Source organism: Sitophilus oryzae, unplaced genomic scaffold (genome assembly GCF_002938485.1).
Source record: "Sitophilus oryzae breed Bouriz unplaced genomic scaffold, Soryzae_2.0 scaffold_810_pilon_pilon, whole genome shotgun sequence".
NCBI lineage: Eukaryota > Metazoa > Arthropoda > Insecta > Coleoptera > Curculionidae > Sitophilus > Sitophilus oryzae.
This window is the reverse complement of record NW_022147429.1, coordinates 4,315,453-4,329,445: the sequence shown is the minus strand read 5'-3', so window position 1 is coordinate 4,329,445 and position 13,993 is coordinate 4,315,453. Positions and strand designations below refer to the sequence as shown.

The following is a 13,993-nucleotide window of genomic DNA, read 5'->3' as shown; positions in this document are numbered from 1 at the left end:
ATATTTTTTAACTGGTTTGAAGACTAATAACTTTTCGTCCGTACCTGTATAAACCTACAGAGTAAAAAAATTTACATTAACGACGTTTTTTTACGCGAAAAAGGTCTCTTGGGAAAAATCGCTACGAGTAATGGTTTTCAAGATATTTGGAATCGAAATTATCAATACCTGTCATCAGTGACATAAATTAAACATATTGACTAAATAGTTATTAGACTGAAATCATAAATTTGAAACGTTTTTGTGTCAAAAGTTCAATAGAAACTGTTTTATCATCATTTTTTGCAGAAAAAAATATGATTAATTTAAAAAAAATAAAAATTTCCTAAATTTATTACTTCAGTGAAATAACTACCTACTTACTCAATGTGTTTATTTTTCGTCAATAATGATATGTATTTTCTATTTCCATTCTAAATATCTTAAGAACGGTTGCTCGTAGCGATTTTTACAAAGAGATATTTTTTACGTAAAAAGTCCCGGAGATGTATATTTTTCACTGGGAAGTTTTATACAGGTACGGACAAAAAGTTATTAAGCTTCAAAACAGTTAAAACACATGTAGGTGGCGCCCTCTACTAGTAGGAGTCATATTGACACCAAAATCAAATTTCTCATGTCAAAAAACTCCCAGACACCAATTTTCATCCAAATATTGACGTTACTTCAGAAATTATTTAGAAAAAATCGATATAAAAATGAAACTTCTACACCCTGTATCTCTGAAAGTAAGCATTTTAGGACATATATTTATACGAACTTTTTTACTTATTTTAATCTGCAGAATACGCTGCCGAAGTTTCCGGAATACAGTTCGGACCACCCTGTATATTTAACTTCATCAAATTCAAAGATATTTTCATTCTAGTGTTTTCTTTACTTCCACAAACTCCAGGAAAAATATTCAAATGTTAAAACTATATTTTTCAGCAGAGAATCAATTTAAAATAAAAACTAACACACCCACGTTATAGGGGTGGTCCACATTTGAAAAACAGCCTGTATATTTAACACTTTGGCCAGTTAATGATATTAAAAACTTTTAAACGTACCTATTAGACTTGGATTAAGGCAATATAATACAAATGCTTATATCTCGTCAAGATCATAATCGAACCAAATATCAAGAGCCTACTTTTAATCAGCATTAAACAATCTACACAATTTTGCTAACAAGATAAATAAAAGTCAGTGGCCCACGTGTTTTTAGAAAATTATTTCAATGATAACTGATAACCCATATGCACGTCCCTGGTGAATATGAAGACACTTTTTTAGCATTAAAATAAACACTTAGAGTAAATTTTACCCTCAAAATTTGATTCAAATTGCTGAAGACACTTGGAAGAAAATTATAATAAATCGAAGAAAAAAATTAAGACTTTAACCCCTTGTAACTACGAAACAAAGCAGAATCGGACCCATGTTGAAAAAAAAATCTTATTTTTACGTGAGGAATCTTCCCACGAGAGATGGCACATGTTTTTTGAAACACCCTGTATAGGGAATATATGAATAATATACTCTGTTATTTTTTTCTCAGGTAAGATTTCGACAGACGACGACAGAAAAAAAGCAGATGACGTCCATACCAATCTATTTATTTCATTAAAAAAAGTTTCTAATATTTTTTAAGTTAACTATGGATGGGATTATAGTATATATAAATCGGTCATGTGTCGTCTCTTGTTGTTTTTAACCAGTTTTATTGGTTTACTTTAAAAATGACAGATCATATTTTGAATATTATTGGAGTGACGGAACGAAGAACGAAACTCGGAAGCAGATGCGTATGAACTCGCCTTTAGATTTTTGAGGCTTGTCAAAGTCTTGTCAAATTAGAGGTTATATTTTTTTGTCAAATTATGTCAAATACACTGCGTTTTGGAAGATGATGTATTTTGAATCGTGTTATTACGTGTGTTTTGTGTCTTTTGAAGTTAAGTGAAGGAAAAATGGGGGAAAATTAACTGTAGGCCCAGAGCACAGGTTTATAATTAATATTCTATGCCCAGGTAGAGAGTTTTATACAGCAATAAAGTTACCATTAATAAAGTTTGTATATACCATCTCGTCGAACATATGTTTAAAACTTAAGTATAATACCTGTAAAATAATATCACACGATAGGTAAATAATGGATTTTAGTGCTGCAGAAAGATAATGTCAAAAGGTACTGGTTTAAAAAAATTAAGATTAAAGTTAATTGGTCAACTTTTAAGGTATAAAATTTGGCAAGTGTTATTATTAATAAAATATTTTGTTTTATTTATGTTGTTTTATTTATTCCTGTGGAATATTACAAATTTTTATTTATATATAAGTTTTATGTTATATTGATAAATATAATAATAAATGCAGGAAGTTTCTTGAAGCTAGAAAGTAAGAAATAGTTCTTTTTATATTTTTTTGGTATGTGATGTTTTGTTCTTATTTGTTTTGTATTAACACATACCGTAGGTAATTTTTTTAAAATAAAATAACCCGATTAGATTTTTTCAATTTTATACAGTTTTTTTTCACAATACTTTGAAGTAATCACTTGTCACTCAAATTTTAAATACATTAATTTCCTGCTATGCGTTCCAATTGTACCAACTTATTTTTTTATAAAATAAAATTAACTACTTTGAAATTAAAATGACAGACACATCTATCACTGTCAAGGATTTTGTCGTTGGACAGACTATAGACATAGTATCCTTACCTCATGCTAATCGAAGAGTTTAACTTGTGATGGTCCATCTTCATGGAACCGGAGGACCCCATCGACGCAGCAGCAGCAGCCGCTGCCATTTTGTCTTTGTTGTTGCTCGACGATCTGGACGACTTGGAGGGACTTTTCGATTTGTGATGGCCACCACCGGTCAACGATGGTAGCCCTAGGGCAGCGTAGGGGTCCGCTGGCCCTCCCATTGGAAAATTCAGGCCGGAGGCTTGCAGTCGGGCCAAGTAGTCTTGGGCAGCCAGGTGGGAGGCCATAGACCACCATGCTGCACCTGAAGAAAAATTAATTATTGTATTAAGATAGCTTAAATAACATGGTTTATAGAGAGTTTTACGTACAACCTATTCATAATATCTGCTGCTAACACAAAAGAAAAATAAAGTGTATTATTTATTCTTATTCCCAAGGCAACGAAGCATTTTGTGTTAGCGACCGCACTGATTAAACCAAAATAATTCAAAAACGGTTCACGCAAATATACAAAAACTATACCGAGTGCATCTCAAAAGTGGATCACCCCTATAACTTTTTTTATTTTTTCAGATAATAAAAACTAGATTTGGTATCTTAGTATATGACATAAATTAATTGATGGGATTAATTGACGTATTCAATTGTTTTTGGTCACTTCGAGTTTCACCGGAAATGACTACAAGTTTTAATTTTTAAATGGCACCCTCGGTACATTTTAATTTTATTCCATAGAAAATGACACTCTAAATAAATTGACATATCACGTCAACTTTTGGCATTTTCGCTTAAAAAAATTCGTATTTTAAAATCAAATTTAGAGTGCCATGGCTTATATGTCACATGGCTGTATTAAAAACACTAATTTTTAATCAAGGAGCCGTGGAAAAATAGATTTGAACGTCTAATGTTTTTCGTGTCTTGTCCTGGTCGGTTAAAAGATGCCCAAATTGTATTTTTAATCATATATCATTTTTTTCAAATGTTACAAGGGTGACTCATTAGCATATTTGGAAAAAGCATTTTTACGAATAATTTGGTACCACACACTTGGTATTTCGAGTCAAATAAATGTCTAAATATGAATAATACAATCTTAAGCAAATACGTTTACGTTTAAAGATCCACTGAGAGATTAATACTCAGTAATAATTCGAGAGAATGTAATAATTCTAAACACAATAAGTAAAATTTAACAAAAATATAAATAGGTACTAATATTCTTGAAGTGTATTAACAGAAGTGTATGCTTAAGGAACAGATATGTGTGCTCAAATATCTGCTAGAATGATATCTTTTCTTAGAGAGGCATGCTCTATATAGACCGTAGACATCTCGCATGTATTTGTTATGTTGTTAGTTTTTCATAAGTACGAGTATACGGGACCGATATTTTATCGCCGAATCCGAACGATACCTTTTGAAAAGCATTCGTGAAAAACGATGAAAATCCATTTTTTGCTAATTTTATTTTATGCATCATATTTTTCGTTTTAAAAAGCTACACCTTCTGGTACCTAAATAAACGGAAATATCGATAACGGTCACATAGAAACAGAAATTTAAAAGTGGGGAAACCTATAGAAGTCCATGCGTAATTTGAATTAAAAAGCGCTCTCCTGAACATTTATCGTTTTTGGACCCTCATCGTTTTTCCCGTGTGCTCTTCATTTGGGAGGTTGTACTAGGCAAATATTTTTAAGGTGAATTGTGCAGTCGCCTTTCTTTGCGACTCGTCGGTCGTCCTATTTAGTCCTATTAAATATTTTTATTTAAATAAATAAACTGACCGCACCGGCTGGAGATCGCACACGGTCTATCCGGTCAGCTGTAGACGCATGGTCTCTGTGCCACGGCCCGGCCCCCAATAGAGGCATATAGGTTATTTAATAACCGACAAATAAATGCATTAAAAACATACATTTCATGAACAAAAAACATTTCCATACGATCAAAATCGAGCACATCAAACAACAAAGACTAGTTTTTAATTGACATTGGCATACCTTCGTCTCCAGCGACGTAACGTCGACGTCGTCCTTCCCTGCCGCCCTCGCTCGCATGAATCCAATTTCAATTATATCTCCGCGACGCGCCATTAGTCATTTTCCTACCCCTTTCACCCCCTAGAGTAAGGTGGAAAAAGAGAGAAGACGCGACGAGAAACGAACGAAATCCGAATCCGCCGGCCGACCGACCCGACCCAAGAAAAGTAGATCAATAAAACAAATTACATTTGCCGTTACACTTTGCCCAGATCAAATGCTGTGTAGCGAATCCCTCCGCGACCGACGGCGATATACGGCCCGCGTAGGGATGGTCCCGTACTGTCAAAGAGGGCTAAGTGCAAAAAAATACTCGATACCTGCTGAACTGGCTAAACAGAGATGGAATGAGCTCAGCACACTTCACGACAAACAAAAGTTAAATTTGGAGAAAAGTGAGCCACTATACAATCAAATCATACACAAATGAACGAAATCCTTAATTACTTTTAAGAGTATTAAGCTGTACTGTTCGGGTCGCTCTCAGGAGTCGGGTAAAGCGGGTGTTTGGCCGAAGGAAATAAATATTATATTTCAGAAATCTGCCCAAGGCTTAGCCCGATCCTGTTCCTGTTGTGTTAAGCCTCCAAACACACGTGCTTTGATTAAGGCTTGATTTAAGGTTTGCAGAGCTTTCAGCATTTGCCATAAAATAGTGAGCAATTTGTTACAAAACCATATAAATTGTATATAACTGGTGATATACTGTAATCACAAGACTTCAATCTATTTCCGTATTGTAACGGAATTTTAAATTATGTCTTTATTTTCGAGAAAATTTAGTCCAAACATAAGGCAGATTTTGTTGATGTTTGACCATCAAAATCTTAAAAATTTTTGTTGTTTTCAAAAAGTTGTTTAAAAATTTGCTACAATACGGATACGGATATAGTATAATCCTTAATCTTTAATTTCCTTCTTCATTTGTGTAAAAATACCTAGCTAGTTTTACATACATGCCGAACGCTTATTTTGCTACTTTTTCGGATTAGTGAAATGGAATCTTAGGAAGAATTTGCGATGCATAGACGGTATGAGGAAGGAGTGGGATATTTTATGAAGTAGCTATTGTCCCATTTCACGGCTATCTTTTCAAATATATTGTGAGCCTTTGATCTTTAGATTAAATTCTCCTGTCGTATTTTGTTTCACAAAGTTTAATAACTTGGAAACTGAAGTAAAAAAAGAAAGATTTGCCAGGTTATTGTAGTTATATAAAGTCCTCTTAGTTTTCCTTATTTTACAGGGCTTCGTCTATTAATCCCATTAGCATTAAATGCCTATTGATGAATATGATGTAACTGAGCTTCCAATGTCCTGTTAATCTGTTAATAAACCCACTACAGTTTTGGCAGGTTCCCTGTCTTTGCTCAAGTCTGCCGTAAATTTTGTCAGTGTTCTACCGTTAATTGAAAGAATTAAGAAGATACGCAACCTAATGGGCGAATTCGTGACAAGGCTGATTTGATTTCCCCTTACGTCTCAAGTGCTGTACGGTGGAGCCTCTACTCGCTCTGCGGCCAACGTATAAAACACTCACTTTCTCTAATTCGGCTAGCGAAGGAATATCGAAGACGGTGTGAAACTGAAAGCGACAGTGTTGCCATATTAAAATGTCTTTGAATAAAAAATCTACGTTTATGTATTGAAACTTTATTCGTTTTAAACATATGAATACGTGTTAACCGTGAATAAACAACAATAAAAAAAAATATTTTATAGGTACTGAATATTTCGTACGATCGAAAAAAGTCGTTTAGTTGGTTTGGAAATGACGACTATTGACATTTGACGTCGTTCTTTGTTCAATCATATAATATTATATTAAATTGTTTAATGATAGAAAATCCATATTATTTACGTACTGTATATATGATAACTAAAATTTGTAGACCTACAAATTAATGCGTAGTTCTAGCAACACTGTCTCCGGGATCCACCCAGTCTGTCGACCAATGACTAAAGTATAAAAGGATATGTAACTCCCATATACTGGCTGCAGCAGAATTTGTGATATTAGACGCCATTTTTTTGGTTGTAAGAAATGAGTCATCAGCTGGTCATCAGTGACAATTTTAGCGATTTTTAATAGTTTGTGTGTAGTAAACTTTGTATAAACTTAATTACAATAGGATTAGTTGTTCAGCTTTCAACTGTAAAAGCCGCAACGATAAGAAAGATCCAGGAATTACGTTTCATAGGTAAATAAACAGTCCACTGCACCTTTTTAGTGTTTTCTTATTAAATTCGATAATTATTTTTCAGATATTATAATATAGAAGTGTCTAGCCCCAGCAGACAACTATTAAGCTTGACCAATGAGGTTGGTTAGCGTGGTTATTTGGAGGGTGTTAATTCATTTGTTTTTTTGTTTGGTCAAAAACTCAAACGTGAATGGTCGGACTTAATAGTTGCCTGCTGGGGCTAGACACAAGTTTATAATATATACTTGATATATGTGCTATAAGTCTATACTAGTTTTGTATCTTTTGTTAACAGTTTCATACGTTTTTTTCGTAATTAGTGAGTATGATACCACCGCATACATCATAGGCGTAGTCAAAATATTGATAAAACATATAAATATTCCTTCAATGCTATGTTAAGAAAAATATGTGCCACGACACTGTTTGGTGGTATGGTTTGGTATCGGGTGGTGTTATTAATCTTTCTGTCGACTGAAATCAGAACTACACTACAGTATTCTTTATCTGCTGCGTTGTTAACGACTATCAGCGCGCAGCGGCGCCGGCGCAGAGCTAAACTAAATCTCGGACATATAACGGTAACGCGAACTACATCTCGGACATATTTTGTGCCATGAAATCGCCCATAAGGTTGCGAATCTTCTTATTTCTTCAATCAACGGTTCTACTATGAACTGTTTAGCGTGGCTCTCTATGTCAGATGAAAATTCAAAGCCTTAATTATTATTAAGCTGTTCATTACCATTTTTTACCCTACTTTTCCAGTCTAACCTAATTGATTAATTTTCCATCTTTATGGAAGCTTTGCTGTTGTATTTGTCCTGTGTTGTTTTGTTATTTCATATTTCTGTGCTCCCGAACAAAGCTGATTTAGTGCTCTAATTAAATGAGTATGTATCGATAGATTATGAGTATGGAAACATCCCTATACGGGCGGAGCACAGGCCGCTGTACGGGGGCGGTGCTGAGGAGGGGGGCGGGCAACGACAGCGTTTTTGCTCCCAGCTCGCTCCAATGTTTCGGCTAGCGGTATGAATAAATAGAAGAGAGAGGAGAGAATGCTCCCTCGAAAAATGGTCCATCCGATAATTGTGCCCAATCGAGATCTGAGGGTATAAAAAAATTCGTCAACTTACAAACGGGATCTTCCTTTATCCTTGGTCTATCAATTGATCAAAAACTACCATATGATCAAAAAAAAACGACGTCAAAGGCGGATGGGGGAATTACATTCAATGACAATTTTGGCGACGTCAAGCCTTAGACGTTATTTACTTGGCCCGTACTCGTTATTTTTTAATGGCGCTTACTGCCAGTTGGTCTTCACTCATTTTTATAATGGGGAAAATTTTTCAAAATTTACGTGGGTCAGAATTAATTGGGTTCAAAATTTACGTGTTGTTACCTATGTCTCGTGTTCCGATATAACACACGGTAGATACGGAATTAGCTTGCTTACAATGACTATACAGGGTGGTTCGAATTGTATTCGGGGAACTTTGACAGCTTACTGGGTTACTCTACCGATAAAAATAGATAAAAAAGATCGTATAATTATGTCCTGAAAAGCTTAATTTCGGAGATACTGGGTGTAGAAGATTAATTTGTATTTTTATTTTTTCCAAATAATTCCTGAACTAATAATGTCAATATTTGGAGGAAAATTAGTATTTGGATGTTGCAACACGAGAAATTTGATTTCGATGTCAATATGACTCCTACTTGTAGGGGGCGCCACCTACATATTATTTAACTAGTTTAAAGATTAGTACCTTTTTGTCTGTAGCTGTATAAAACTACCGAGTAAAAAATACATTTGCGCTGTTTTCTACATAAAAAAAACCTCTTGGTAAAAATCGCTACGCTTAACCGTTTTGAAAATATTTGGAATGTAAATTATCAATACATGTAAATATTGACAAAAAATAAACATGTTGATTAGATAGTTATTTCACTGAAATGATAAATCAAACTTTTTATTTTTTTAAGTTAATCATACAGTTAGTTTTCTACAATGAAACAGTTTCTGCTGCACCTTTAACATAAAACATTTCAAATTCACGCTTTCAGTCTAATATCTATCTAGTTAATATGTTCAATTATTCTTGTTAATGATTCCACGAATTAATTATTTTGATTCTAAATATCTTGAGAACCATTAGTCGTGACAATTTTTACCAAGAGAACTTTTTTAAGTATAAAACGACGAAAATGTATATTTTTTCGCTAAGTAGTTTTATACAAGTACAGACGAAAAGTTATTACTATTGAAACTAGTTAAAAATATGACGCCCCCTACAAGTAGGAGTCATATTGACATCGAAATTTCTCATGTCAAAAACTCCCACACACCAATTTTTATCCAAATATCGGTTTTAGTTCAGAAATTATTTGAAAAATATGGAAATGAAAATGAAACTTCTACACCCTGTATCTCCGATACGAAACGTTTTAGGATATAAATTTATACGAACTTTTTTACTTATTTTTATCCGCACAACATACTGTCGAAGTTTCTAGAAATATAATTCGGACCGTCCTGTATATCGCAACTTTATTATTTTATAAACAAGACATATATATATATATATATATATATATATATATATATATATATATATATATATATATATATATATATATATATATATATATATATATATATATATATATATATATATATATATATATATATATATATATATATATATATATAAACAAAACATAGAACTAAATGTGGATTGATATTTGGTGAAATATTCGTATAACGCGTTACATGCTTTTAGGCGTCGTTCATTTTTGAAACAATTAACAGAAAAAAAACTAACACACACTAAATAAATAATAAATAAATAAACACCAAAAACAAAACCTAATAACTACATAACATTAAAAATCCATTTTCGCATCCTTTGCTACAGAAATGGCAATAAACGAATTAATAGCAAAGGACTAAACGAAAATTAATTCTATATCAACAAAAGCCGCCTTTATGCAGTCGAGTGATGCGGAAGTGCATATTATACAACCTAGGGGAGACCCAAGAACGATTTAGGGTGTACGCCGTACAACGCGTTTTCAGAGGGAGCGAAATATAATGAAAGCGTATTTGTGAGCACCATAAATCGTTAAAAAACTAGGGTAACTTACGCCTTGCTTTTACACTTAAAAAGTGTGTTTAAAAAATATATTGGGTTTTCGGATATATTTATTTCCATACAACAAAAAGATGAAAACTACAAATTAATTAGCTTTAAAATTATATTTATTTTAACGTAGCTTTTAGCGTTTCCTTAATATATAAAAAATACTGTCAATAGTTACATTAAATAATAATAATTCATCAATTCGACTGTTTAGTACAATAAATTGAAACAAATTTAATTTGAATACATATATCCAAGCCATCACTGTCAGTTGTTGGATGTCGTCTAGTGAAATCTTCCCTGACTGGTTGGATAAACTTTAGTAGTTCTATAGATTAGATTTTATGAGCTGAAAAGGCTATTGGCCTTACACCGGTAAAATTTAAGAAACTATTTTTCATCGAAAAGTGTCCTTTAGGTTAGGCCCAGCGACTGTTTTGTGACAAAAATTGCAGATTGGTTGAGCTTGCAACTATTTTGTAACCTCGGTAACGTATGGTAGTGTGAAGACGCAGACGAATCGATTCGAATGGAACTAGTTTGCAATCAGTCACAAATCTGTTGTTGGTGACCATTTCCCGCGGTCGCAGTTGCGTTGCAGTTTTAAAGTTGCCCGTATTCAAGTGATTTCCACGTGGTTATTTTATATATTTCAAAATGTGTGATTAAGAACTGAACATAAAATTTGTCGGAGAGGTTGAGAAATACGCAGAACTCTATAATTATAAACTTTGTGGTGTACTCCAAGAAAGACGTGATAGAGAAAGCATGTATGGATAGACCCAGTACTCTCTATGAGTCCTGGGTTGACTGCAGTATTTATGATAATTAATGAGGTCTTTATCATCTGATTTTCAATATTCGGAATATTCGGAATTTGACGTTGTATTTTTGTTTAATTGAACTGCAACAACAGCTGAGTGAAACTGATTTAGAATGAGTTGCATCCGTGTACGTTCATCAGTTTTATTTTAGTTGGAAACTGATTGTAGAGTAAACTAGTTTGCAACTTTTGTCTCAAAATAGTCGCACCGTGGGCGCTGGGCCTTATGGAGAAAAGATGTGTGACTATATTTCATAAAAATATCTGGAGTGGCTCCGAAGATATGAAAAAAACATATTTTCTCAAAATTTTGACCTTGCATCTCGAAACCGAAGCATTTTAAAAAACATGATTATATGAACTTTTTAACTTAAAAATGCTTGAAAAATCTATATCTATACTAATATATAAAATCCTTAAGTGACTGACATAATAAATAAAATCCTTAAGTGACTGACATACTGATTAATCACGATCCTGCTCAAACCACTCAACGTAAGAAGTTCAATTTTGGCATACAGGTTGATTCTAGGGTGTAGAGGTTCGATAAGAAGGGATTTCTCGAAATTCCAGTTCCAAGAGGGTGAAACCACCCCTCAAATATTACAATATTTTTTACTTAAAAACCGGTGAGTTTTTCGGAAAAACACTTAAACACGTGAATTTTATTTTGTTTTTTTACATATTTTAAGATTTTTTAAAATGTATACAGGGTGTTTCGAAAAAGCTGGTCATTGATAAATCACGATCCTGCTTAAAGCGCTTGACGTAAAAAACTGATTTTTGGAAAACAGATTGAGTTTAGGGTCTAGAGGTTCGATAAGAAGGGATTTTTCGAAACTCGAATTCTAAGGGGGTAAAACTATCCCTCAAATATTAAAATATTTTTTATTTAAAAACCGGAGAGTTTTTCAGAAAAACTCTTAAACACGTATATTTTATTTTGTTGTTTTACATATTTTAAGATTTTTTATAAATTTATACAGGGTGTTTCATAAAATATGACCATTGAGTAATCACGATTCTGCTTAAACTGCTTGACGTTTAAAGCTTATTTTTGGCAAACGGATTGACTGTGGGGTGTAGAGGTTCGATAAGGAGGGGTTTCTCGAATCTCAAATTCCAAGAGAGTGAAAACGCCCCTCAAATATTACAATATTTGTTATTTAAGAATTTTCAGGAAAACGCTTGAACAAGCATAATTCATTTGTTTTTTTTACATATTTTGACATTTTTAAAAAATCATACAGGGTGTTCCAAAAAGTTTGAGTAATTTCTTAACCACGATTCTGCTTAAACTGCTTTACGTAAAAAGCTTATTTTTGGCAAACGAATTTTTCGAAAGTCAAATTCCAACGAGATGAAACTACCCCTAAAATATTACCAAGTTATATAATAATATCGCCATATTGTTTTTTCTCATGCTGACATAAATGTAAGAAAATTTTATCCAGTTTTTATGTTAATGGAAATTCTTGCTAAATTAAATATAGCTAATTAAACCCATTACAAATGATTAATTCGACGCGAACGAAGTCGCTGGTACACGCTAGTTACCTTATAAAATATCGGACACTTATTCAGAAACACCCTGTATAATTTTTATACAGGGTGGCCACATTGCCTCGGTTGATTATAACGAAACAGAAAGATGTAGAACCAAAATATTTTATGGATATATATGTGGGTAGGCAATGTGCACAATTTAAAATTATTTTGAAACATACATGGTGTTTCAGTACTAAGATTCATAGAAAAGTTATTTTTTCTTATGGAACACCTGGTAATATATATTTTTGGATTCTTGGAAAAATGCATTTGCTATAATGGTTAAATAGGTATGTTTGAATTTTTTTTGTGATGTTTAAAGATATTTAAATATGCATGCTACAATAGAATGACTTATCAACAGTCTGTACATTACTTTTCAGAATTAATTCTTACGCTCAGTTTAAACGCAGAGAAATGAACTTTGCTGAAAAGTTTTATTGTTTCCTTAAATTTATACAGGGGTACCAAAAATTGCTGATCTATTTTATATATTTATTTTACATAAAAACTTCGTTATCTCAAATGCAACACCCTCTATTTTTTAAAATAAATCGAAGCAGATTTAAATGCTCTTTTAAACTATATATATATAATAGGTACCCTATACATACCTATCTAGCTCAGATGGCAATCAAGACGGGTGGTGTCGCCATGGCAATTTTCTAGTAACAGTTAGTAACTATTCTCAAAATCGACTTTAGTTTATGGACATTATTTAGATTTATAACAGTTTGCTTAAATTTACCTACCGTAGTTTAAGAATAAAATTAAGTATATTCATTATTTTATCAAGAAAAATAAAGCCCATTTTCACTTTGCCGTTTTTCAAAAAGTCCAAAATAATCGAGTTATTCCAGTTTGAAAGTTTAAGGAAAAAATTATTTATTTAAAAAAACTGAGAATCACCATTTTTTCTGTATTTGCATCCCTTTTAGTGCCGCAACCATAGAGTAAAGCCGTCACCAAGGTAATAGACAGTTAAAGCAAGGCACAATATACGTATACGTATCTCTCGACACGTAACGCAGAAACCTACGTTACGTCTGTCGTTGTGTTGTCGTGTAAACAAGAGTTAAAGCAAGTATTTTGACGTACGTAACGCAAATGGTACATTTGTAATTCTAAATTATTTTGTGAAACCATTTATTTAACTTTAAAACTGATTAATGGATATCTATTATTCCAATGATTCCACATTAAATTTATAAAAGTTCGAAACACGAAGAAAATTATAAATGGAAATTATTTTATTACAGAAAGTAGTCTTTACAACTTAAAATGCTCTTAGTAATAAAAAATATTGGAAAACAGAAACAGTTTTATGATTATTTATTAGATTCCATCTTTTAGAATCCTCATATGGATTTTGGCTAAGAAATAGCATTTAATTAAATAGATTCCAAAATGAGTTTATTATGATGCTTAATATTTTCATACTAATTTATTGTAATAAAATAGGCCCAGTTCTGTTACACTGGCCACAAAATTTATGAAATAACTTAATTACTAGCCAGTTGTGGAAA

The 13,993-nt window shown here is 32.6% G+C and overlaps 1 protein-coding gene across 8 annotated transcripts in view; it reads right to left on the bottom strand.

The window, feature by feature from the left end:
* Window positions 1-13,993, bottom strand: part of LOC115889103 (bromodomain adjacent to zinc finger domain protein 2B-like) — a 160,087-nt gene that overhangs the window by 52,086 nt on the left and 94,008 nt on the right. For all 8 annotated transcript variants that reach the window (XM_030909020.1, XM_030909027.1, XM_030909021.1 and 5 more), the window contains one exon: window positions 2,708-2,999. In XM_030909020.1, coding sequence (XP_030764880.1) covers window positions 2,708-2,999 — 292 coding nt within the window. The remainder of the gene's footprint in view (window positions 1-2,707; window positions 3,000-13,993) is intronic.